Source organism: Lissotriton vulgaris, chromosome 7, assembly GCF_964263255.1.
Source record: "Lissotriton vulgaris chromosome 7, aLisVul1.2, whole genome shotgun sequence".
NCBI lineage: Eukaryota > Metazoa > Chordata > Amphibia > Caudata > Salamandridae > Lissotriton > Lissotriton vulgaris.
This window is the reverse complement of record NC_141695.1, coordinates 1,187,027,821-1,187,053,182: the sequence shown is the minus strand read 5'-3', so window position 1 is coordinate 1,187,053,182 and position 25,362 is coordinate 1,187,027,821. Positions and strand designations below refer to the sequence as shown.

Sequence of the window (25,362 nt, the reverse complement as noted above, 5' to 3'; positions counted from 1 at the left end):
GTGCTTCTGGAACTGTGCCGCCATTAATGGGGTGCAGGACCTATTGGCCGACACCCTTATGGTACTAAACGAGTGGAATGGCAGCGAATTAGTTTATTTTGAAGAATTTATGCGAAAGATTTTATTGTACGCAAAAAAAACTGTTCCCCCTAGGAAACGAGAGGTAGTCCCCATTACACTGCGTACTCTGAATAGGGAATTAAATAAACTAATTCGCGAACAGTATGTTGAAAGGGTCCTGGAACGTGGGAAAGAAATAGCCAGGTTAAAAAGAAAGAGAAGCAGACTCAAGCAAAAAATTAAAAAGGATAGGGAGGATGAAGTATGGATTAAACTGAGGGAATCTGCTGTACATGGAAACATTAAAGACTTTTGGGCAATAATTGGGTAAGGATGTGGTACTCGCCATTCCCCCATTCCCATTTCTATCCCAGAAGAGGTATGGTCCTCTCATATTCGAGAGCTCTATGCAGGGAACGGGACCACAGGTATTGATAACTTCATGTATGCTGCCCCTGAAGACCTGGTCTTCTATCCCTCAGAGAAAGAAATCGAGACGGCTATAAAAAATATGCGACCCTCTGGGGCCATGGGACCGGATGAGCTTCCGATGACGGTCCTTAAACAAGATCCCTTAAGTTGGAGTAAAATCTTGTACCCCTTGTTTAAGGCGTGCCACCTCTCCAAATCTGTTCCTGCTTCCTGGAGAGGAAGTATTTTGGTACCTATCTTTAAAAAAGGTACAAGGGATAGCCCCAGTAATTACCGCCTGATTGCACTCCTCGACTCCATCGGAAAGGTCTTTGCGAAATGTCTCCTTAGTTCTCTTTCTGATTGGGTCGAGGATGGCAATATTCTGCCGTTTGAACAGACTGGTTTCCGAAGGGAGCATGGCACGCTAGACAACATGACTGCCCTTCAGGTGATCACAGATAAATATGTCCAGGTGAGAGGAGGAGTTGTATACGCCGCCTTCATTGATTTCTCCACAGCGTTCGATAAAGTAGATCGTGGAACGCTGTGGAGAAAACTGGCGACGCTGGGTGTCCCTACTCCCCTGTTGGAACTGGTGCGGGCTCTGCACACTGAGACCTGGTGCAGGGTCTTAATGGGGGGCGAAAGGGGGCTTTCGGCCAAAATACCATCTCGGAATGGCCTGAAACAAGGCTGCTTACTAGCACCCCTTTTGTTCTCCTTATATACGGCTGACCTCCCTGCTGCCGTGTCTGCCAGTGAGGGGATTGCACCGATGATAGGAGGGACTCCAATATCCTGCCTGATGTATGCCGACGATGTTCTGATGCTTGACCTGACCCCTACCGGTCTTGCAAACCGGCTACAGGCTCTCCAGGCCTTTGCTGGGGAGCATTACATGAAGATCAATATTAATAAAAGTAAAGTGATGTGTATAGCTGGTAAGAAGAAGTGCCGCTCGACAAATTACGGTTGGGCTATTGAAGGGCATAGATTGGAGGTCGTAACTTCCTATACCTTTTTGGGAAAAATATTTTCGGCCAATATGAGTGAGAAACTCCATATAGAGCACTGCTCCCGCAAAGCTCTTGCCCATGGCAATGGGTTAAAGTCCCTATACCAGGCAACGGGGAAAAGAAATTTTTCTAGTCTTCTAGAAGTGTTCAGAGCAAAAATCCCCGCAACTATCTTGTATGGTATTGAAGTAATAGAGGTGAAAAACTGGGACTTTTGCCATAAGATTGAGGGGAAACTCTTAAGATCCCTCTCGACTCTTAACAATGCTTGCCCACTGGCCGCCTGCAGGCTGGACTTTGGACTCAGGAGTTCCTGGGTTCAGGGTCTATGCGCCCTAATAAGATGGGTGGCCAGTTTGGCTAGAGCGGGAGATGGCACCCTGCGAGTTCTCCTCAAAAACGAACTATTGGGCAATTTTAAGGAGTTCTCTAAACTCGTAAGCAGTTTTAGAAGGGCTGTGAAGATACTTAAACTTGATGAAAGTGCTCTCTTCTCCTACTCCCCCACGCAGTTAAAACATGTCCTTAAGGAGGCCTCGTGGGAGTTTTGTTTCCTCTCCGACAAAAAATCAGTTGGGGATAAAAGGAACGTGGAGCCTCTCATCTCCTCCTATAGGTTGAAACAGCCACAACCCTATGCCCTATGGAATCTCCCACATGGGATACGTAGGTTCTGGTTTTTATTACGCTATGATTTAATCCCACTTAACCTATTGCTATCCAAATGGTATGGCACTTCTGCCTTGTGCAATTTATGTAAACTGAACAACCAGGACTGTATGCATGTATTATTGATTTGTCCTATGTTACGTAATTTGCGCAATCGATGGCTAAAAGTAATCTGTCTCCGCCTTAACATTGTCACTTTAAAAGATTTTCTCCATGCACTTTATTGCCCTCCTAACGAAATGTTCTGTTCTTATATTTTTAACTTTTTTAAAGGATTTTTAGCTATTTATTAATATTACTGGAGAAACTGTGTCTGTCCGGCCTTGTTAGATTGATTGTTAGTGGTATAGCTATTGCGGATCGAATCTTGTGCTTTTTAAACTCTTGTATTTTCTGTTTGTGTTGCTATGTATTGCATATGCTTATGTGGCCCTCTTTGAGAGCCAAAACATAATAAATAAATTTGAATTTGAATTTGAGGCAGCTTTTGGGCTAGGGTGCATCTGTGTTTGACAGAATGCATTGTAATTCTGTTGCCTGGTGAGCATATTGAAAGCAAGCAGCAACTCCACCCTGCTGCCCGTTCCAGTTGTGACAGTCTGTCGTAAGGCAGTGCCCTTTTAGCTGTATTAGTCCGCATTTGTTAAAACGCATCATTCATTTAATTATGTTGCCATTGTTCTGATTTTTTTCAAGCTATTCAATCCCTTGCAGTAGTGTAGCGATCGATGACTGCATCTCTTGAACTGCTCAATTTGCTTCTTTGTTGCTGTATAAAGTTGTACATCTTTACACTTTCTCCTGAATTAGAAAGCACAGTCTTCACAAGCTTAGTTATTTATATTTTACCAATCATTTTGTAGAGTTTATTGCCTTGCATCAGTTTAGTTGTGTCTGTTCTTCTTTCTTCGCAACCCTCCACCCCATGCCCAAAGTAAATCATTTTAAGGCTTAATAAATAATACCACTCCTAGTATACAGCTTTGAGCTACTGTGCAACATTTGTCATAGTTTGAAGTTCCTCAGTTAACCGTTAGCTTATAACTGTGTTGACTTAACAAGGTCTAGACATTTTGCATCTGTACCACGTTGTTGTTGTTAACTACCTGAAGTGATAGTCCAATGGAATACCATGTTCTGGCTCCCAAAATTCCCCTGCTTGAAAGATATGCTGCTTGTTTCATACCACTGCCCTTTCCATGCTGTCATTATTCTTCGAACAATATCTCCTCTGACAGCTCTGCCATCTCCACAGGTACCAATCATTGAAATCCCAGGCTATGGAAACCTTTCAGCTCCTTTGGTCTGTGATGAACTGAAGATCCAGAGCCAGAATGACCGGGAGAAGCTCACAGAGGCCAAGGAGCGGGTGTACCTCAAGGGATTTTACGAAGGGGTGAGTACCTAAAGCGGCTCTTGAATCTACCTCTTGCTCATTTTAAGAGGAGAAGATTGCAACCTAACTTTCTTTCTACAAATGCATGAGCCCGCCGACATGGGAAACAGGGAGAAGTTGGGTGTGGAAAACCACATATTGAGGAGATGCTTAGGATCCAAAGTATATGAGGAGTACTTGCCATTCAAGCTAATGAGATTCTTACAACTTGCACATGGATGCTGAATTATGGTCAAATCTGGATGATGTCTGATTGAATAGACTTAATTTTGAGAATCCGATTTTATTTCACTATTTATCCAGATTTCATGGGAGAGAAGTTTCTAGCATGACCATGTTCCTCAGAAGTGGATATCCTGCTGGAAAATATAGTTATTTGGAGATTTGAGAGGGAAATAATTGAGGTATGATGCTGTTGGTGTGTGTGAAGATAAGTGCCCCTTTCTGACATGGTCACCCCCACTTTTTGCCTGGTATTTGATGCAATTTTGACTGAAGCACACTGAGTTCCTGCTACACCAGGTCCCTAGTGCCAGGGCTCCTTCCCTAAAACAAGGTAACTGTGCGGTTGTTCCCCAACTGGCAAAACTTTTAGCGCTCACTGTAAGTCCCGAGTAAATGGTACCCCTGATATCTAGGACAAGAAAGCTAAAGAGGGTCTACCATTGCAGGCTGCGTGAGATGGTGCAGACAAAAGTGAAAACACAACATGGCACACACCCTGTGTGCCGTGCCCACAGATACTGCATGCTATATATGCAAGTCACCCCTACAGCAGGCCTTCTAGCACAAAGGTGGGAACCAATATATTACATGTGTGGACATATCTGCATGAGCAGATATGTCCCTGTGCTGTCTGGTTCAATGACTAGATGTTACAAATATACAGGGAAGCCCTCTTAAGTATATGTACTGGGCACTAGTCATTACGAGTTTCCCAGCTACATGGTGGCTGCACTGAAACCTATGGTGTTTGGTATCAAACACCTTGTCCTAATAAGTCCATACTGATGCCAGTAGTGGATTTGTATGAAAGAGACCGTAGTTATAAATTCCTTACCTTTAAAATTACCGCCAGGCGTCAAACTGTATCTGGAGAATTTTTTCGTAGCAATACCCCTGCTAAGTGGCGTTGGTCGACTCAGCGTCCATTGTTGGCGTCATGGTCGCCGGGATGACGTTGCGGTTCTTTTTCCGCACCAGCCACCGCAGATTCGGAGAGAGCGTGCCCCTTAGTCATTTTTTGGCTACACTTTTTCGACTTTTGTCAACATCTTTTTTCAGTCTTCGACTCCTGGTGCAAGAGAGATATCCCATTGTCGGACCGGCTTCAAGGCTTGTGACTCCTGTCACAAGCTGATGTCAGTCAACCATCCGCACCTTGTGTGCCTCTGGCTCCTGGAGTGTGACCCCGACCCGAAGTCATGCTCCGACTGCACGGGCCATGAATCTGAAGTCTTTGTGGGAGCTCTTGGAGACCCGGCAGTCCACTCGGTCGAGAGTAAGGTCTTGGGACCGGTAGAGGAGCCACCACCACTCGCCTTCGAGGTCTTCGCACTCAATGGGTAAGTCAAAGCACAGAAGGCGAAGAAGTATCATCGCTCGTCGCCTTCTTCCTGTCCGTTGCGACGTGGGACCCAGAGCATCGTCGCTCTCCGGCTCTGTCTTGGGAGCCCGCTCCTGGGATGACTCAGCGCTTCCCTCCCTTTCCTGGAGCTGGGGTGTCCCCAGCCCAGCTTGAGCTTTCTACAAAGTGCTTCACAGCATTTTTAGGCAGTTCGACTCCGCAGGCGCGCCTTCGGGCACCACGGACTTGGCTAGGCTTCGGCGGCTCCGGCCCCGGGGGGCCCCCGAGGATCGAGGCCTGTATCCGGATCAGAGCTGGTAGAACTCCCGGTACCTTCGCCGGCGTCGATTCCAGTGACTATGCCCCGATGCCAGTTGTGCCCCCAACCGGCATTAACCCCAGCCTGACACCCGATTTGGACCCTGTGATGAAGTCCTCACCAAAGCCTAATTTCCGAAGCGTGAAAAACAAATATTCCCATTCTATCCTGTCAAAGACGTTTTCTGCATCCAATGACCGTGCAAAGGCTTCGTCTGGAAGGTCAGCTGTTAGCCAGACTGCATGAGCTAGCTTACGGAGAGGATTGCATGATGATCGGCCTGGGACAAACCTCCCTTGCGAATAGTGAATAACTGTCTGAGCCACCACTGCACGTCTGTTGCAGTGGTGGCTCACAAACTAGTATTGGGTCAACAGCAGATGCCTCTCCCTTCCCCAACCAGAGTTCACAGTGGTGACAGATGTGTCACTCCTGGGATGGGGCGGCCACATGGGAGAGGCGTAGATCGGGGGTCTCTGTTCTCCTGCGGAGGCTGGGCTCCACATAAACCTTCTGGAGCTTCCGGTGATTAGTCTTGCACTGAAGGCATTCCTCCCTTCTGTCAAAGGATAAGTAGTGCAGGTATTCACGGACAACACCACCTCCATGTGGTACTGCAACCAACAGGGCGGGGTGGGGTTGTGGACATTATGTCAAGAGGCTCTTCGCCTTTGACCATGGCTGGAACATCAGGGCATTTTCCTGGTGGTTCAACACCTGGCAGGCTCCCTGAACTCCAGGGCGGATGAACTCGGCCACTGGTAAATGATGGATCACGAATGGCGTCTTCACCCGGAGGTGGTTCAAGGTCTCTTTCAGCAGTGGGGAGAGCCTTGGTTAGATTTGTTCGCCACTGAAGAAAACACGCAATCTCAGCAGTTATGCGTGTTAGAGTTTCCAAGGCACCACTCACTCAGCAACACTTTTTGTCCCGAGTGTAGTTGTGGTCTCCTGTACGCCTTTCTGCTTGTACCGCTTCTACCAAGAGTTCTGAAGAAAATCAAGCTCGACCGGGCCCTAGTCATTCTTGTAGCTCTGGACTGGACACGAAGAGTCTGGTAACACGAGCTCTTGAGCGTGGCCATTGATCCTTTGATCAGACTGCCTCTTCGGCAAGATCTTCTATCGCAGCAGCAGGGGACCGCCCTCCACCCTACCTATCCAGCCTCCACCTTCTTGCTTGGAGATTGAGCGGCGACAGTTGACAGCTTTTGACCTTCCTTCCGAAGTCTGTAAAGTCATCTTGGCAGCTAGGCGTCCCTCCACTAAAACTGTATATGCCTGTAGATGGATCAAATGTGTGGCATGGTGCACAGCAAAGGCTATGGTTCCCCTTTCTGCCCCTCTTGCAGAAGTTCTCCTCTTCATTCTATCTTTGGCCCAGCAGGGCTCTGCTCTGGGCACCCTTAAAGGCTATCTTTCTGCCAATTTGGCCTTTCTTCGCCTTCCTGATCAGCCTTCTCTTTTCAAGTCCTTTAGTGTAAATAGATTCCTGAAGGGTTTTTCCTCCTTCTTCTTTCGTAATGCCCTAATGGGACTTGAATCTTGTCCTTACTTATCTTATGTGTGCTCCCTTCGAGTCACTACATAATTGTGCTCTTCGTCGTCTTACTTTAAAGACTGCTTTCCTGCTCGCCATCACCTCTGTCTGTAGGGTGGGTGAGCTTCAGGCTCTGTCCTTCAAGCCACCTTTCCTTGCTGTTCATCTGGACAAAGTGGTCCTTCATTCTAGGTTCTCTTTTCTGCCCAAAGTGGTTACCTCTTTCCACATAGGTCAGACCATCATATTGCACACCTTCTTCCCTCCTCCGCACCCTTCCAAAGAGAAGGAAAGACTCCACCATCTGGACCCAAAACTTGCGCTGTCCTTCTATCTTGACCGCACTAAAGAGTTCTTGGTGGACGATCAACTCTTTGTGGGTTATGTGGGCACCAAGAAAGGTTGGGCCGTGCACAAATGTACCATCTCTCAATGGGTTATCCTAGGCATTAAAATATGCTATTCTTTGGCGAAAAAGGAACCTCCAGAAGGACTACGCGCACACTCTACCAGTGCGAAGGCAGCCATTACTGCATTGGGACGTGGAGTTCCGCTGATTGACATCTGCCAGGCAGTTACATGGGCATCCCTGCACATGTTCACAAAGCATTACGGCCTGGATAGGCATGTCCGGAGAGATTGCTTTTTGGCCGTTCTGTCCTCCAGGACTACCTGGAGTGAACTTAGTAAACAGACCCACCACTGGGGTTGGCATTGCTGGGGTATCTATTCTGAAGGTAAGTACTGGTCCCCCAGTCTCCTCTTGCTGCTTCTTTTTACAGGTACCGTTCCCCATTAACTTCAATGGGGGCTCCCTACACCAAAAAGCACCTCTGCACCCGGATGCCTCAGAGCCGACGAGGTAACCTGTTGGTAATGCCATGGACCTTGTCCCCTACTTATCTTAAGCCCAGAAGAACAGTCCTGTAAATCATTGACAAGTGACCGTATACAGTATATGTTTTTCTCCGTAGAATTAAATTACCGTTTTACTCTGCAAATACAGTGCATTTTCATATTCATTAAAATCACTATCTCGAAAAGTACTTTCTTATGATTAAAGTTCTTGGTGTTAAAAAAAATATATAAAAATAAGGGTAATTTTTCTAAATTTGTCTTGAGTTTCTTCTCTAGTGTGTCTCATTTATTGACTCTGTATGTGTTCAACAAATGCATTAACACTGCCCTCTGATAAGCCTAAACTGCTCGCGTACACTAACACAAAAGAGAGCATTTGAGATTATTAATTGATACACTGTTATCTTGACTTTCTACATAGTGTACCTCTTTTTGGTAGGAAATACGTTGAGGCGCCCTTGGAGATACTATCGTTTTTTTCCGTTTTTTTTTTCTTGATGTAGATTGAAATTAAAAAAAGCTATCGGTAACTGTTTAAATGTACAAACGTAATCTGACCTGCTTGAAAAAAGATCAGCAAAAATGCATTGTTGTGTTCTCGTTAGAGCTCCTCAAGTTCCGTTGTGACTTGTTTTAAAGTTGTTTTCAATAACAAACTGTTGTGTTTCTTCCAGTATTATTCAAAAATACAGAATAACATTTTCTTTTCACCCTTTTAAGTCCCTAATTTATGATGTAAGTTTCTGTGCTTAGTAACGTTCCTGCTAGGTCATAGACCAGTCTTAACTTCCCCCAGTGCAAGATAATGGAAGGGAAAGTTAGTCTTTTAAAGCAAATGTTTTTATGTCATCCTAGATCATGCTTGTGGAAGGATACAAGGGCCAGAAAGTCCAGGATGTCAAGAAACCCATCCAGAAGAAAATGGTTGATGATGTACGTATTATATTTTACATTTTGGTGCATAACTTTCAGTTATATATTATGTCTAGTTCAGTTCTAATTTTCGTTTACATTGTGGGTATTATCAAAATGCATATCCACAATGAGGGTCTGTCCTGCCACTCTAACCTTTGGTCCACAGTGACTACCATGTCAACCTGAGGCTTAAATCGTTTTTTCCTGCCACTGGTTTTGTCACAATAGGCAAATGTGAAGGAGGTTGATTATGGAAGAAGACTAAAAAAGTATATCTTCATTTTTTCAATTGATGACAGATATATTTATTGAAAAATCCAAGAGCTGATTTGTTTTTAGGTAATGGAAATGGCACGCCGTTTAAGTTCTGCCCTTAACCCGATCCATGTCCTGTTTAAAGAGAGTCCCCCTATTGTGCACTTAGTGTTTGCATTGGATAATTGGCACGAAGGGTACAACTTTTCATCTAAAAGCATGGAGTACTGCGTGCGAGGGCTGCGATAGGGCTTTCAACTTGCGCACTGCCTAATGGCTCCCACAATCATATTCTTTGTAAGGCAAGAGGCTGCACTGTTGTTGGATGATGAATGTTTTCAATCCACAACGCATTGTACAACATGGGAAGACCTACAACAGGGCTACACAGGGCTCTAAATCTGTATATTGAGGAGGAAGCACTTTACTTAAGAAAAATAACAAAAGATATTTCCAAATGAAACGTTTCTGGGTTTAGTATCTCATTTGTAAACATAAAATTTTGAGACACTTAAAATAAACCTTTTTGTTATTCCTGAAATGGCCCAATGTTTGATCTTTAGTTAACGTCTCCCTAAGTCCTACTATAATCATAAAACATGTGGACATTATGCGCTCTGATAAGACGGCAGTCTTCGATGTCTGATTGCAGATCCTCTGATTTAAAAACCCTATTGTTCCTTTGATCATTACTCCAGACTGCCCATAAAGTATGCCTCCTCCGTTTTGGTTGGGAATGCTATGAACTGTAGCAAAGTTGCTGTTGTGTAGTTTTCCAGCCACTCTGTGCAGTTTTCAAGTGTTTCATTATCTTTCACCTCACAAGCACACCTTTCAGTCTTTTGATCTCCTTTATTTCTGTAGCCAGTTTTAAGGATGTGATCTGCTATATCCTGAATTTTCTTTCTATCAAATTTATTCCTGACTCCAGTTTTACAATAACTTCATGTTTCTGGCTTAATATCAGTTCCTTCTATAGTCGTCTTGTTCTTGCGTAGCATCTCCAGTATCATGTGATTGGAGAGTGACTTCACTCTGATACCTTCGGGTCTAGCAAGCGCCATATAAAACTCTTTAAATAAATATATATCTCTCCATATATATCTCCTCACTGCCCACTCCATGAGGAAAAAGCCTGACCTCCCTTTGCCTCCCTCTTTTTTGATCCTGGTGTCATTTTGTGATTTATGTGTGCACCCAAGCACAAACCTTAACTTGTGAATGGAGCAGTGCCAAACTGCTGACTTTGCAGCAATCCCTTTCAGAAACCATGAATAAGGGGGCTGCTCAGTGAAACACAATGTCTGATGGTGCCAAAGACTTTTACCTCTCGAATTCGTGTCACACTAGGTCTCATTTTCAACTGTATGCCAAAAACTTGTCTTCTGCCCAAACTGTCAATTTCCTCCCTTCTACCCGACCATAAAATAGTCACTGCAGTTGCTAGCGTATGTCTTTCCGACTCCAAACGGCACCTGTCTTTCCTCCTTTCTGCCAAATATCAAAATGGGTAATGTTTCTGCAAATACTATTGCAACAACTAAAGCAAGATCTCTGGACTCTAAAACGTGTGCCTGTGAAGTCTCCAGGCCCACCCTAGTTTCTGCTGGAACCAGCGTCCTGAATTCACCTGACACACTGGTAGTTAGTTAAAACGATGAATGTTGCGCAGGCAGGTCTTGTAGGAAAGGTAGTTGATTTATTCATGAGATTACATCTTCGGCTACAGGATGTTAGTCTGATCCATAAAAGTGCCCCACCAGGAGCAGCTTCCTCGCTGCTCAACCCTTCCACACCAACTGATTCTCCTTTCAATCCAAACACACTGAACATTCTAAATGACATCACCATAGGCTGAGCAGCAAGACAGAGAACCTCAATAGGGAGAGTGCATCGAGTATCGAGTACATTACAACATAATTCCCACCAGGGAAAGGTCTGCCCTGCTGGTGCATGCTGAGTCAGAGGTAAAGCCGGCAGACTGCCCACTTAGGTGAGGGAAGGGGGTAATCCATGCTGCTGCAAGCGGCCTGGAGGTAGGACCCAGGTGTTTCTATCAAGTATCTACTCTACACTATACTAGGCTTTACCAGTCAACTGCAGGTGAACACTAGCAAGTTGTCTCTACTGATTTGGATACTTTGAAGTCCTTTTCAGGTGCCACTTCCATCTTAATACATCCCGGGTGCTGAAGCATTCAGAATTCGAGCCTGTGCCTAGTTTTTGTGCTGCTCCTGTCCACGTCTTTTCTAATCTACAGTCCTATGAAAGGATGAAATGTGGTGACAATGTTTAATGTGGTTAGCTCATGCCTGCCTTAATATTCATGTCAGCGGCTTCATTTAATGGAATTGCGTGCTATTAACCACGTATTCTTCAATAGAATCTAAGAATTTTTGAATTTATTACACAAACAGGCTAACTAAATAGGGGATATGTTGAAAATGGAGGAAGCCTGTGGTTTTAACTCTTGGCTTTTTCTGTCCCCGGCTTCCCTGCCCCTTCTTTCTCTCAGGGTGATGCCATGGTGTACATGGAGCCGGAGAAACAGGTTATGTCCCGATCGGCAGACGAGTGTGTGGTAGCACTTTGTGACCAGTGGTAAGTACTTTAGATTAGGCTGTCCAATGCAGTGACCTCATCCTGCTCAGAAGAGTTATATTGGTATATGTGGTTCTTTTCTCTGCTTGTAAACCTTTGCATTGTTCACAGCAGTAGCATCCGGGACTGTGAAATAGCTCAGCATAGAGCTGGACCTCTGAGTCATTACAGCTTCATACTCTCACACAATTGAAGAAATCAAACTGTGTCTATTCGAGCATTTATGAGAGTACGCTGCATAAATCAGTGGCAAAGAGACCAATCCCAGGACGAATGGGTGTCAGAGACTGCGGAAGAGATGGTGCATCAGACATTCTATCCAAGTAGATGCAAGACCTAAATGTGTGTATGTGTTGTCTGGAGGAAAGGAGTCTGAGGAGAGGATTGTGGGGGCATTTAAACATTTCAGAGGTATTCCTACCGTTTCGGAGGATTTAAGCAGAGTTTGGGTATTTAACAGAGTTTTAAAAATAGAACGTGTTTATTAGGATCAAGCATTATGAGTTTCTTTCTCAGACAGAGTGATAAATGCATGGAGCAACTTTCTGGTAGTTGTGGCGGGGCAAAGTTAGCAGGTGGAGACAGAGGAGTCTGCAGTGCTGCAGCATGCCTAGGAATGGTCAGATATGAGATGTGTGAGATTCTAAGCTCCTCTTTTCTGCTCATCTCAGATTGTGTTTCTGAGATCCTTAGTTCATTATGAATATTAACATACACAAAAGCAAAAGAGGTGGAAACGTTGTGAAGGTTTTACTCCTTTCTTTTGTATATCATAGATTTAAATCTGAGAGCAAGGACCAGCGAGGTTAAAAGTTTACTTTTCTGAAACTTTCTTTTTTGTTTGCCTCTCAGAAGGTATAGAAATAAACTTTGTTTTCCTGAATGGTCTGCTCTTTTGAGGGAAAGGCCTCTCTTAAAGGTATTGGGGGCAAGGTGGCTTTTGAGGTTTCCTCAATGAAATTCCATTGTGTAAAAGGCCAGAGTATTGCTCGGCGGCTAGAGTCTTTGTTTATTTCTTATGGCTAAAATTGTGATCTACAAGACAAGATCTACATTTGAATAAAATATTTTAACATTGAAAACGTGTGAAGATGAAAGTGGTGTTATTGAAATCCAGTTTTAAAAAGAGCAAATATAGATAATAATATTATATGGTGTTTGATATCGAGGCTTAACATAGGATTTACTTTATTTTTGCTGATCTGAGTACAACTGCTTCCTGCAAAATAAAACAATATTTTGATGTTATGGTATGAAACAGAATTTTTATTTTTGATTATGTTTGCTGTGTCATTCATTGGCCACTGCTGCTGAAGCAGTCTTGTTAATATATAGCTCTGGCACAGAAATGGTAAGCCACCTCATTCATTTTGCAGTAGTGCTAACAGTGGCCGCATTTACAACCGTTGTATATCCATTGTTAAATGTTTCATTAGCAGAATAAGTTCTTTTCTGCACATCCATCATGTTCAAATTGTGCAGTCTCCTAAAAATGTAATCATAGCTCCCTTTGTTTCTGTTTATAATAAAGAAAATGAAGTGCTCCCTGAAAGGTAAAAGTGATCGATTGTGAAATTGGAATTGCTTTGGGGTGGGTTTCACCTATGGAGTGATTGGTAAACGTTTTAGGGTCAGTGACTTGAAGTGTGTTTTTTAAGCGTGTGCTATGGAGTAGATTTTTAAAATAGCTGTATATGATGTAATTAAATTCTATAATGTTAATTGAAATAGCAAATTTTCTAATAACAACTTGCATGGAAAATATTTTTCTAGGCAATGTCACTTTGCCTATGCAACACTACCTTTAGCTCGACTGTTACCTAATCTTTGAATCTGGACCAAGTCCTAAACATAACCTAACATTGGGCCGCATTCTCCAAACTAATTACACACTTAAGGGTGACTTAAATATTAAAACTAACTGCATTTACCAGGCAAAGTACTGTTTCTTGTTCCTCAGTCCTAAAAACCAATAGAGATCATAGATTTATTTGAGAACCTCAAGCCTGTGTGAAAATATTTACAACTATTTTCAGGTAACGTTTGTGAATCAAGCCTTTACACTTAAGTTATCCTACCCCCAACCCTTACCTCTAAAAAATAACCTTGATCCGAATATTGATTGCAAACCTAAACTAATCCTTTAAACTAACCCAACCATGACCCTTTTCCAAACACTCATATTGACCCCCGCTGTAATATTCTGTTTAAGTCTTGCTCTTAACTTTGATCCTTATCCTAACCATTTTCCTTACCATATCCCCTTGATTGCCTTATTGCAAATTAATTATTTTCTTCAGTCGATTCTTTTCTATTTTTCTTTTTCTCTTGAATGGTTTTTTCAAAGTCAAATGTACGTTTATTCTGTCTACAACCCATAAAATCACAAGAGAATGTCATACTTAGAGATTTAAAAACATACTATAAAATTGTATTTTCAAACTTCTCATTCAGATGCCACAACCAGAAAATCAAAAGGTAGAATCTTTCAAGTAGAAATATAATATAATATAACTTTAGTTGGTCATGGTCTAAAAAGCACCAGGTTTCTCTAGGTATCTGTTTTGCACACTGCCTCCAGTTTCTCAGTATTGCCGCTATCCAAATCCCAGATCAGAGTGCTGAGTCACTTGGAGCCAAATTTAAACGGTTTTTAAAAAGCCATTCTTGCACAAGGATAGCTTTGAGACTTTTTCATAACCTCAAATTTCCGTGCCACATAGAAATACGTTTTGGCACAGGTTTTTTAATACTTCTGTAGCCAAAGAAGCTATGTGCCTACCCTAAGTTCTTGCAAAGCAAATAGTTGCACACAACTGTTGAGCCTTGAATTCTGGACCTAACTATATTTCATCTATTTTAGGTTGCATGAGAACGTAAGCCCTTCATATTCAAAGTCTTTCAAGAGGCGAACTTTAAAAATGCTAATTTTTACGTGGTCACCCTAATTTTTTTGCTGAATTTTAGTGATGTTTTTAGACTTTGCACACTGGGACGCTACTTCCCATTGTATGTGTATTGAGCCCATAACCTATAGGAATTGGGTAATCTCCGGTAGATGTAATTTACCCTCCTATAAGGTCATAGTATGTGTGTAGAAACTGTACCAATTAGCATTGAAAGTGAAATGTCACCTGTGGACAGCTGCACATATTGTGTCATTCACTAGTGTGACAAGGAAAACATGGCTTCAGGCCTGCCATTGTAATGTAACCCTTATCGACAGGTAAAAACCTCCCGTTTAAATATTAGAAAGGAACCCCTATATAGGCCTCGAATCTCACAGGGTAGGATGCATAATATTTAAAAGTGGGACATGTAGAAAATTGATGTAAATTTGTCCCTACAGAGACCAGGCCCAAAAAGCTATCACTGTGGCAGACTTAGCTGTCCTATGAAGAAAACTTGAGTGCAGTTTAAAATACTAGTACTGGTAACTCTGTAAAGGGAGCAGCTAGAAAAACTATTAAACCACTATGTTTAGTACTTATTAAAAATCCACTTCAATGATGTTGGATTTGAATAAATATTACTGAAAAGTCTCTTTTAGAAACGTACCCTTTACCTACCTGAGCTTTCAGGAGGTGAATTTGCATTAGATCTCCAGCTATTCCCAGACAGTGCCCAGCTTTGAATGATGTGTGAAATTCCTCCAAGGAACACACCATTGGTATGACCTGAGTGGGCAGAAATAATTTGTCTGAACTCAATAGTATATGCGGCTAGGGGCAGTGTCCCTGCTGTTGATGCCCAAGAGTCAAATCCTTCATGACCGGTCTGTCTGAAGCACATGTAAACGTTTAGCCCATTTAAAAGAGAGCAAACAGGATGCCAGGACAATTCTTGTGTATCGCCTGTCACGTTGCTGAAGGACCCTGCTTTTGTCATGGAAGGACTTATGTCCTTTGGATTGTTGTGGATACACTGCCTTCTTAAAACTGGATGTTCGTTTTAGATGTGGGAGGACACTAGGATTACCATAGTACACTCCCCACATATATTTGTATATTAGCCGCTGAACAAAAGTTATTCAAGTCTTCTGGGTCTGTGATTAGTTTGTTAAGGAGATGGGTGAGTAGTCCCAATTTTTTTTTTTTTTTAAATATATCCTTTATTAGGTTCTCAGGATAAAAGAAAACATGAATTGTACATTATACAGTATCATTCAGCTCGAGAATGTATGCGTTGGTCTCGGAGCAAGGCACATAATACACTGTTACATCGCATTGAATACAATGGTGGAATCATAGCTCAATCATGTCAGCTTCATTAGCATTTAGTAAAGTAAAAGTAAAAATTAAAAGATTGGGGTGGATGTGGGGTTGCAAAACTTGGAGGTGTGTGGTGCGTGGTGTGGTGGATGCATGTCGTGCAAGTGGGGGCTCAAAGGTGGCATCGTAGCCGGCCTATGTTTGCTCTACCAGTCCGGGGAGGGCGGCGTGTCAACAGCGGTGGGTGTATGCCGTGGGTGGGGCGGGAGGGGTGGGGGCGGAGCCCGTCCTGCCGGTCAGGTGGGAACGTCAGCAGCGGGACCACCATCAGCAGTACCTGGTGTTGCGTGTCCGTCTCCGTATGGGTGAGTAGTCCCAATGTAAGCCAATCAGGGAATATTCCGTGGTTAAGTGATTCTGTTTACTATTTTGGTCCATATTGGTGAGATAAGATGGCTGATATTCTTGACTGATGCCGACAGTAGTGGATCCGCGGTGTGTGAGGTTGTTTCATGTTCGATAATAATTTGAGATCATCTTCTTCCGTCAGTATGGTGAAGCCCTCCCATAAGTCCTTGTTCTTCAGTTGTTTGTAGCTTATGCCATCATTGGTTTAGTTTGAATTGGTTCTGTCAGTATGTACGCTTGGTCTCATGATCATGGAGTGGCTATTGTTGTCAGAGAGGATGTTCAGCACGAGTTTTATCTTTGTGATCTTGTCTGAGAAGTATTTTGCCATTTCTTTGCAGCGTTAAATAGTGGCAGTTGTGTTTGATAGGATGGCAGGGAATGTTTTTTATTTTCAGTGTTGCTGAGTTTTTGGGGGCAATTTTTGGCTTTGTCCAGCTGTGAATAAAAGGAGGCTTTTTATTTCTGTTGCTTTCGAAGTGTAAGAGGATGAGGTTCATGGGTTCAGCCTCTTATCTTTTCTCTGCAAATCTGAGATGTCTCTAAAATATTTGTTGAACCACTACTCTGATGGGATGTTTCTGAACCTTTTGAGTTAAAGCGGGACGACTTCGTCAGTTTGTTCAACATCGTTGAGTTGTACTGTTTTGTAAAGTCGTCAGCTCTGCTAGTTCTTCAGGTAGTTGCGTTATTCTTGTCCTCCAGTTCATTCAATGAGATGTGTTTTATATTTCTTATCGAGAGTTTGGGTCTGTGCAATTGAATATTAGATTCTGGGTTGAATGTCTTTTATTGGAAAAAGACAATATAGTGGTCAGACCAGTCAGCTGGAATGTTAACCAAACACAACATAGTTTCACTTCACGCTATCTATACAACTAGGGCGGACCCCTTCATGTGTGTCTGGTCCTTGCAGTGTTGTTTTAGTTCATTGTTTTCAAGATTAATTTTTAGGTTTTGTATTCGAGCAACATTGTTGTCATTCCAATGTAGGTTGAGGTCTCTGTGGTATATGTCATTAGTATCCAGGAGAACGTGCTCTGTTATGAGGTCTGTTAGTTGGCCAGAGAAAAGTTGTTTGTCTCTTAGTGGATGGTAGATGTGAAATGTAGTTGATGTTGGGCCTCTTATGGTGAGGTTTCCATCTAGATATTCAAATGAGGAATAGTTTAATGACTTAAATATGTTGATTTGTGTGTTATTCCTGTGAATTCTTGCTACCCCACCTCCTTTGCGTCCCTCTCAATCCACACGTTTAATGAGGAAATCTGGGGGGACGAGTAGTGAAGTTGTTAAGCCAAGTTTCCTTTAGAAATAGGTCGATTTAGCGGGTTAGAATTTTTCAACTTATTTTAGTGGCAGGATTGACTATGCATCTGCTGTTGTGTAGCATGGGCTTCTGATGTGGTTTTGTTGTCTTATTGACTTGTTTCTGGAGTGTTTGTATGCTGGTGTAGTGAGTTGGTGGGCTGTTGGCTTGACTTGGTGGTTTGCCTCTACTGACACCAATAATTATGGGTATCTCAAAAGTTGATATTTGAGTGAATTATGTGGGATTGGTAAAAAAGGATTCCAAAAGTGCTTATGCTTCTTTTGTGACATCTAGTCTGCGCACCATGGTCTGTTTGAGTAGTGGCATTGGGGGATGTAAGGCCAGGGGTTCGTCTGGATGTCCCACTTTTGGAGTATGGGTTCCACCACACTGGTTGATTTATTTGGATTATTCTTGTGTGGGTGGCAAGGTAATTTTTTACGTTCTTTACTTCCTTTGTTTTATATATCAAGTTTAACATATATTCTGGCTAGAAAAGCCACAATGGTGCCGAGTGGGCGGGTGCGATTCGTAGAGGGGTAAGGTTTGAGGGTGGTCCTCTTTATTAAGAGACGTGCGTCTCCAGAGTTCCTGTTGCATTTTCCAGGGTTACAGCTTTCTACCTAAGGCTTTATTGATTAGGGTTTGGTGATCCCTGTAGTGATAGGTCTCCTAGGGTCTATGAAGGTTATCTGGTGAACCATCTCCTTGTTTGTGTGAGGCCTATGTTTAAAAATTGGGGTTTTTCAGTTGGACTCTGCGAGGTCGAGAGCAGTTGGTTTCCTATATGTGGATTGAGGCTTTGATTTGTCTCTCGAGAGGTGGGGGAGTGTTAGGGGTGTTCTGGATGTAGTGTGTGGTTTGTGTCCTCTTAGGTTAGTGTTGTTGACTGCACTCTGCTGTTGCCAACATACCGGGTATAGTTGCTTGATTGAGGTGTATTGTGGTCTGAGCCGATCGGTGTTGTCAAGACGTCTAATGAATTTAGACCACATAGAGAACTGTTTGAGAGCAGAGTTGTGGTGTTGTGTGGGTTCTGTGGAATAAGTGAGCTGTTGGCAGGTGAAGACTCAATATGGGGGTTCTGTGTGCAGGTGAATGGGCAGATTGTTTTAGTTGGGTATTCGCTAGCATGGTGCTTCCTCAAGGGACTAAGGGGAGTAACTTGAGGTCTATTGGGTTTGGGTGGGAGTTGAGCATCGTATGTGGTTGACTGCTGTGGTGTTGGTGAGATCTAAAGGTTGAAGTGTAGTAATTTGCCATATGTGGTCACAGGGAGTGGTATTGGTACTGTGATGAAGTTGATGGGGGTGGCTACTTTGGCTATGTGTCCGGGTTAGAGAGTCATGTAATGTGGGTCAAAGAGTATTAGGTTGTGGTCGGCTGCTTGGACCTTGATATTTCTATTTCGGTTGACAGAAATGGCAGCATCTCCTCTTTTGATCCTGGAAGGAGCTATAGTTAGTTTGTATTCATATGGGATTTTGGTAGAGTTGGCCAGTTGTAAGTGATTGGTGTTAAGGTACTTTACAATTGTCCAGCCGCCTTATGTACAAGATAAGGTTTGTTTTATGTTTGCCTTTTAACACACTGTAGCACATATCAAAGTCAAAGTCAAAAGTCAAAAAGGCTTTATTTCGATAAAAAGTTATCATAAAAGCTACACAATAAAATACATAAACTCATTTAAATAAAAGGGAAAAAAGGGGGAAGGGAAGTACATCAATTTAAATACAATTAGTTAAAAAAGTTTCAGTTTTCATATAAAAGAAGCATTTCATTAATAATTAGTTAAAAAGGAATTAAACAATTGCTTTAAGCCTTTTAGTTCTAATAGACCAAGCCCATGAAAGGAACTTAGCAAGAGTGCAAACATACAAGGTGCGGTAGTCTGACATTAGAATGCGTAATGCCTCCTCGTGGCGCCTGGTCCCCAGCTGGCGGCACAAGTGCTTGAGCCATTTCCTCCTTGGTAGAGCATACTCCCGGCAGTACATATCTGCTATGAGAGTCTCAGGCAGTTCTGTGAGTAGATTGTTACTCTGACTTTTTTACAGCTGATGGAGAGAGATTCTATTGATGGTTAATTCTAAAAGACGCTGTAGTGTTTTGTTGCAAATGGGATCCATCATGTTTGAAAAAGGGGATGAGTGAGTTTATCTGTTGTGTTGGTTTGCATGCTGCTGTCCAGGTGTAGTTTAGTGATTGTAAGTAGCGATGAGGGTGGTAGGAGTTTGGTTTCCCCTTTAGCAGTGGTTGTTCTTCTGCAGGTGGTGATTGACCTGGTGCTTGAAGAATTGTAGTAGAGTGAGTTAATTCTTGCTGTGTTCGAGGAGTATCATGGTTCCACCACAAGTGTTCTTTCTCAGCGGTTAAGGAGACAGTTATGATTTGACAGCAGGATGATTATAATGCATAATTAGCTGACCGTCATCGGTCATTCAGTTTGCCTGATTTACATTCCACCAAGACCTTCGATATGCTATAGTGGGATTGTAGCCCTCGTTGACTATGTTGCTGCAGAAATGGGGTCACACTTTCATTGCTTTTGTAATGGAAAGGTGTGGATGCAGATCAGGACACTGGAAGCTATTGTTTTTTAAATTTTATTTTGGAGATTTATATAGCGCGAACTAGACCCGAGACATTGGGTATCAGAGCGCTTTACATGAGCACCAGGTTCGTTACATGAGGACACATTCATTTTTGTTAGGCAAGGGGAGATTACGTGATTTGCCCAGAATCACAGGATGTTGATCTTCGTTGCTGAGACTCAAAACATTTCCCCGGCTTCGCGGTTGACCGCTCTAGTAGTTAGGCTACATCCTCTCCCCATTGGTAAGAGGCTCCCAAACTGCTGTGATGCATTGGGCATCTGATGAATGTTCTCCTGTCTATCCAGTTATCTTGCAACACTCCCAGTTAATAAGGAAAGTTGAGGATTTGGTGTTACCATATACTTTAGTTTATTTCTGTTTGTTGGGTTCCAGCTCCAGTTTAAAATTAATGTAATTTTATAGGTTTTCAAGTTCAAGTTCAAGTTGTGCAATACTTCTTCCACTTCTAAGCACCATAATGGCAGGAGCTGTAATTTCTGATTTAATGTACTCAAAGCACTAACTCGGAAAGTTGAAAGGCTTTACGTTTACGGGTCAAGGTCCTCACCGCTCACTGTCTCATGGTTATTAAGATGTAATCTTATCAGAATATTTAGACGATCTGGTGGTACTACTCCTTTCTGTAAGAATTTGCAAGAGGCATCCGAGAATATTGTGGAAGGCACATTGTAAGCCAATAAGTACAACATATAAAAAGGGGTCAACCTGTCTTTTATGTATTTTTCTAACTGCAAATAAAGAATATATTTCAATTAAAAATAACATGAAAAAACATTCTAACACTCGCTGACTGATAAGAAAAGAATACAATATTACCTTGGGTGTGATTTTCCTGCACCAAAAAGAAAGTTTATTTAGTGCATATCTATAATTTGAGCAGCATCTTGTTCAGTGTTTTGTGTTGACAAATTGCTAACGTTTAGTATTCATATTTTAGGAAAGCATTTGAGTCTGTACAGATTGCCTGTCCTAATACTTTTTTGTCATTGAAATTATTGTGACCTTCCCTTAGGTACCTGGATTATGGTGAGAAAAACTGGAAGAAGCAGACCTCTGAATGGCTGAAAAGCGTTGAAACGTAAGCTAATATGTCAAAGTGTGAGTTTCCGTGGGTTAAAGTTACTATACCTTTGCAGTAACTATACTTTTATTTCACAGATTTTGTGATGAAACACGGAGGAATTTTGAGGCATCTCTAGATTGGCTTCAAGAGCACGCCTGCTCCAGAACCTATGGGTTGGGTAGGTATCGGCATGTCTTTTGACTTTTGATTACGATGTGATTATATTGTTCAGTTCAGTTCATAAACTTTATTTCGATTAAAATATCACAAAAGTTGGTACATGACACAATAGTGGTGAATTTAAAAAAAGCGCAATAAAACCATCCGTAAAACAAGTAAATTACCATCAATTCACTTATAGTGCAATTCAAGCCAAAAATGTACACTAAACACATTAAAAACCATAATAAAACAGAGAGAAACCCTGATAAGTGGGCTTTTGTAAGATTTCGTTCACCAATGCAGCAAAACAGAAATACCACCGGACTATGTGCAAAAAGCTCAGGCAAGAGTTTTAAAGTGCGTTGTGCAGGGTACAGTTGTGTGGCGTTACTTATCACAAGGTATCCAGTTTTAGATGGTTATTATAGTAACCCATCGCTAGATATCAACATTGAACTTTGAGCGAATAACCCACACACGTCCCAAAAACTTGGTGATGGCGATCACTATCGACTCGTCCAATGAAGAAGTTAGAATCCTAACAGCCTCATTGCTCATCCTTGTTCCCATGTTCTGACAGACGGGTTTCAGCCATCTTTGCCTAGGTCTGTGATAGGCAGGGCAAACAATTAAAATGTGGGCTCTACCATATCTAAACAATAGGGACAGGCACTGCTATTCAAACCTTTCCATTTCCTTGTGAATGCCTTGGTAGGTAGAGAGCCCACCTTAAATTGGTGGTATAATTTTCTTTCATTGGGAACTGTAAGTAGGTCCCAATAGCCCTCAAACTTGGCTTCATGTTTTTGATGAAGAAATGCTGTAGACCGAGACGGCCCGTTGGAAGACGCATAGCACGTTGAAACAACCATGTTCTAGTAGGATGCCTTAAACTCTGCCTTTGATGGAAATACAGCAACCCCTGGATCGGTCCATAATGTACTCATACCCATCCTATTAAGTGTATCCCTCACACACTTAAGCCATGAAATTTTGTTTAAGATATCCGAGTTCTTGACATCGTTTAGTGCCGACGCATAGTGTTTTAACTCAGGAGTCACCCAAATCCTCCTCTAGTAAGCAATTGCCCTACATTTTGCCACATCCTTAATGGAGTGGTAACCCAGGTCCAATAACAGCGGTAGCAGTGGAGTTGACTGGGGGAGCCCAATTAAAGACCGCAAAACTTGTTTTGTCCTAGTGCCAGATTGTCCAGGTTAGCATAGCCCCACATTTCCGCCCCGTAAAGGATGGAAGCACCAATTTTGGTATTATATATTTCAAGTACCGGGGCTATCTGTTTCATGTGTGATGATTTGTGCTCCTTAATCAAAACACCTGACAATTGGGCAAGCTTAGCTGTAAGAAGATCTACTTGTGGTTTCCAAGTCACTTTGCGATCAATATGAACCCCTAAATAGGAAAATGTGTCTGTTTGTTCCAATAGCCCGTCCGTCTTACCAACACTACCAACAATCTGCTTATGTTTGTGAAGGACCATTTACTTGGTTTTATCCACATTAACAATTAAGTCATGGTCCCTACAAAACACCTCAAATCTAGTGATGGCTCTTTGGAGTCCCATTCTAGTCTTGGAGAGGATGAGGGTGTCGTCGGCGAACATAAGTAATGGAATCCTTGTCCCCGCAAGAGAGGGTGCATCAGTGGCAAAGTCCTTAAAATAACTCACCACCCCATTTATGTATAACAAAAACAGCGTTGGGGCTAAGACGCACCATTGCCTGACCCCCTTTTCAATTGGAAAGTTAGGGTAGGTTGGGACTGTTTTTTTATTAATGAGAAAAATAACATGGAGTGCGTGGCTGGCAATAGACACTGGATAATTGAGGTGCAGTCACTTGTTATCGTATTTGAAATGTGCATGATAACTTCTTCCAGCACTTCAATGTAGCTAATACAACTGTGCCACTTATTTTAGAAGAATGCAGCGTTCAGACTGCTATTTACCGATTGGAGAAAAAATGACATTCAAAACTGTTGAGTTACGTAAATGCAATTCTTTGGACAAACACAGGTGTTTGCTCAGTAAGAGAAATGTACCTTCAAAAAGTTGCAGGTTTGGGAAAACGGCAGTAACTCTTCTATTTCGACACAATTGGCTACACCTGTGAGAAGCATTTAAATTGTGTAAAATGTGCGTGTTTTTGGCAGGTTGACAAAGGCTGCGAGGACAGCGGAAACGCATTCCTGTTTTTTTTTATTTAAATTAATGCTTCCAGATATTAAACTGGATAATCCACATTGAACGCGAGTGCTGGCTTCTTTTGAATGTGGAGAGGGGGTTAGAACAAACAAACAAACACCTACACACACGTACACACACACGTGTGCACACACGCTCCATGGAGTACTGAAAAGCAAATAAAACAAGCATTGGCATAGCCAATAGGTCTCGCCTTTGGGACCTTATAAGTGTTTAGCCATGCAACAGTTAATGTTGTTGCAGTAAGGATATTGTGAGGCATAACTAAATACTTATTAGGACCCAAATGCGGGACCTATTGGCTATGCCAATGCTTATTTTTTTCTGCTTCCTGTCCTTCCTTGCTATTTTTCGCATTTCCTAATAATTTCATTTGAATTACAAGTTGTTTGAACAATGACATTTCTAAGAGGTTCCGCTTTCAAATATATGTGCTTCATAATGACTCCAGCACTTAAATGGCACAATCACATGGGCTCTGTTGTTTCAGATGAACCAAAGTCTTAAACTCTATTAGGTGTATAAATCCCATATATTGAGTTCTTTCCATAGATCTGCTTATGGCAGTCTACCAAGTGAGAAGTGTTGCATGGTCAGTTTTGGGCCCAGGATTGAGGAGGACTACACAACTTATGTCCCATACAGGGCAATAGGAATCACATATTTAAAAGCCAATAGCATCTGCCGCGTTAGTGGCTGTTAAGGCTGTAATTGGGAATGTCCATAATAATAAGGGGATTGATAGGACTGCCGACTTTGCCAAAAGCCCAAAAAGTTATCATTTCTTGCCTTGAATGACCTTTTTCGTATGGTGTAGTCTGTAGGAACTGTTAAACATTTCCGTATCCTGAACCTGTTGCCAGCATTTTTCGATTTGTATTCAAAAGCGGACTACAGTCTTTTGATAAAATGTTAGTGTTCTGGCGAAGATAAGATGAAGGAAAGCCACTGCTCAGTCAACCTGCCGTATTTTATTCTTAGATAATGTTAAAGCTGGGAATGTCAGAATAGGAAGGAAGCTAGATGATGCTGGCAGTTCTTACAAATGTAATAATTAAGAGATCGAGCCTTTCTCAAGCCTCCCCCATCCATTACTTGAACTTCCTTCTAGCTGTGGCATGTTTGCTCTTGTAGCGGGATACCTCTGACCCACCTTCCATGTAGCTCTCCACGATAAGGTCTAGACGTATTCTCTTGCTGTAATGAGCTGCACATGCGCCATGACTGTGTGTGATATGAGGAGGTTGAAATACCTACCAAGATGAGATCTGATATGAAATAAATGTTGGCATTACAAGAATCCAAAGGGATCTGTGCAAGTGGATACATGTACATATTAAAGGGTGGAGTAAAACTGCAAATGAGCATGTAAACGCCCTAAACATGGAATGGCAGTAACAAACCGGTATCAGATAAGCCTGGAGTAGAGGATACATACAAACCAAAGAAATGAAAGCGTACAGGAAAAAGTTAGAAGTTGACCCCTTGACAAAAAAACTTGAACCGAGGAGAATACATATTATTTGATTCAAGCAATAAAATACTCCTCTTGCTCCAAAGACCGCTTAGTGGGACTGTTGAAAATTAGCTTTAGTTATACCTGTGTCTTCAATGAATATCCTAATGAAGGTGAGGAGCCCGATTTTAGCCAAACCTTTGTGATATCAGAATATAAATGTAAATAACTTAATAGAAATAAGGGAGTTAAATGATGTGGTTCCAACTTGGAATAATTACAAAAATAAAATTGAGGT

General features: G+C 42.3%; 1 protein-coding gene across 1 annotated transcript in view; it reads left to right on the top strand.

The window, feature by feature from the left end:
• Positions 1–25,362, top strand: part of LARS1 (leucyl-tRNA synthetase 1) — a 232,182-nt gene that overhangs the window by 118,323 nt on the left and 88,497 nt on the right. Inside the window, exons 14-18 of the mRNA XM_086931659.1 lie at positions 3,415–3,555; positions 8,695–8,772; positions 11,525–11,610; positions 21,172–21,237; positions 21,318–21,400. Coding sequence (XP_086787785.1) covers positions 3,415–3,555; positions 8,695–8,772; positions 11,525–11,610; positions 21,172–21,237; positions 21,318–21,400 — 454 coding nt within the window. The remainder of the gene's footprint in view (positions 1–3,414; positions 3,556–8,694; positions 8,773–11,524; positions 11,611–21,171; positions 21,238–21,317; positions 21,401–25,362) is intronic.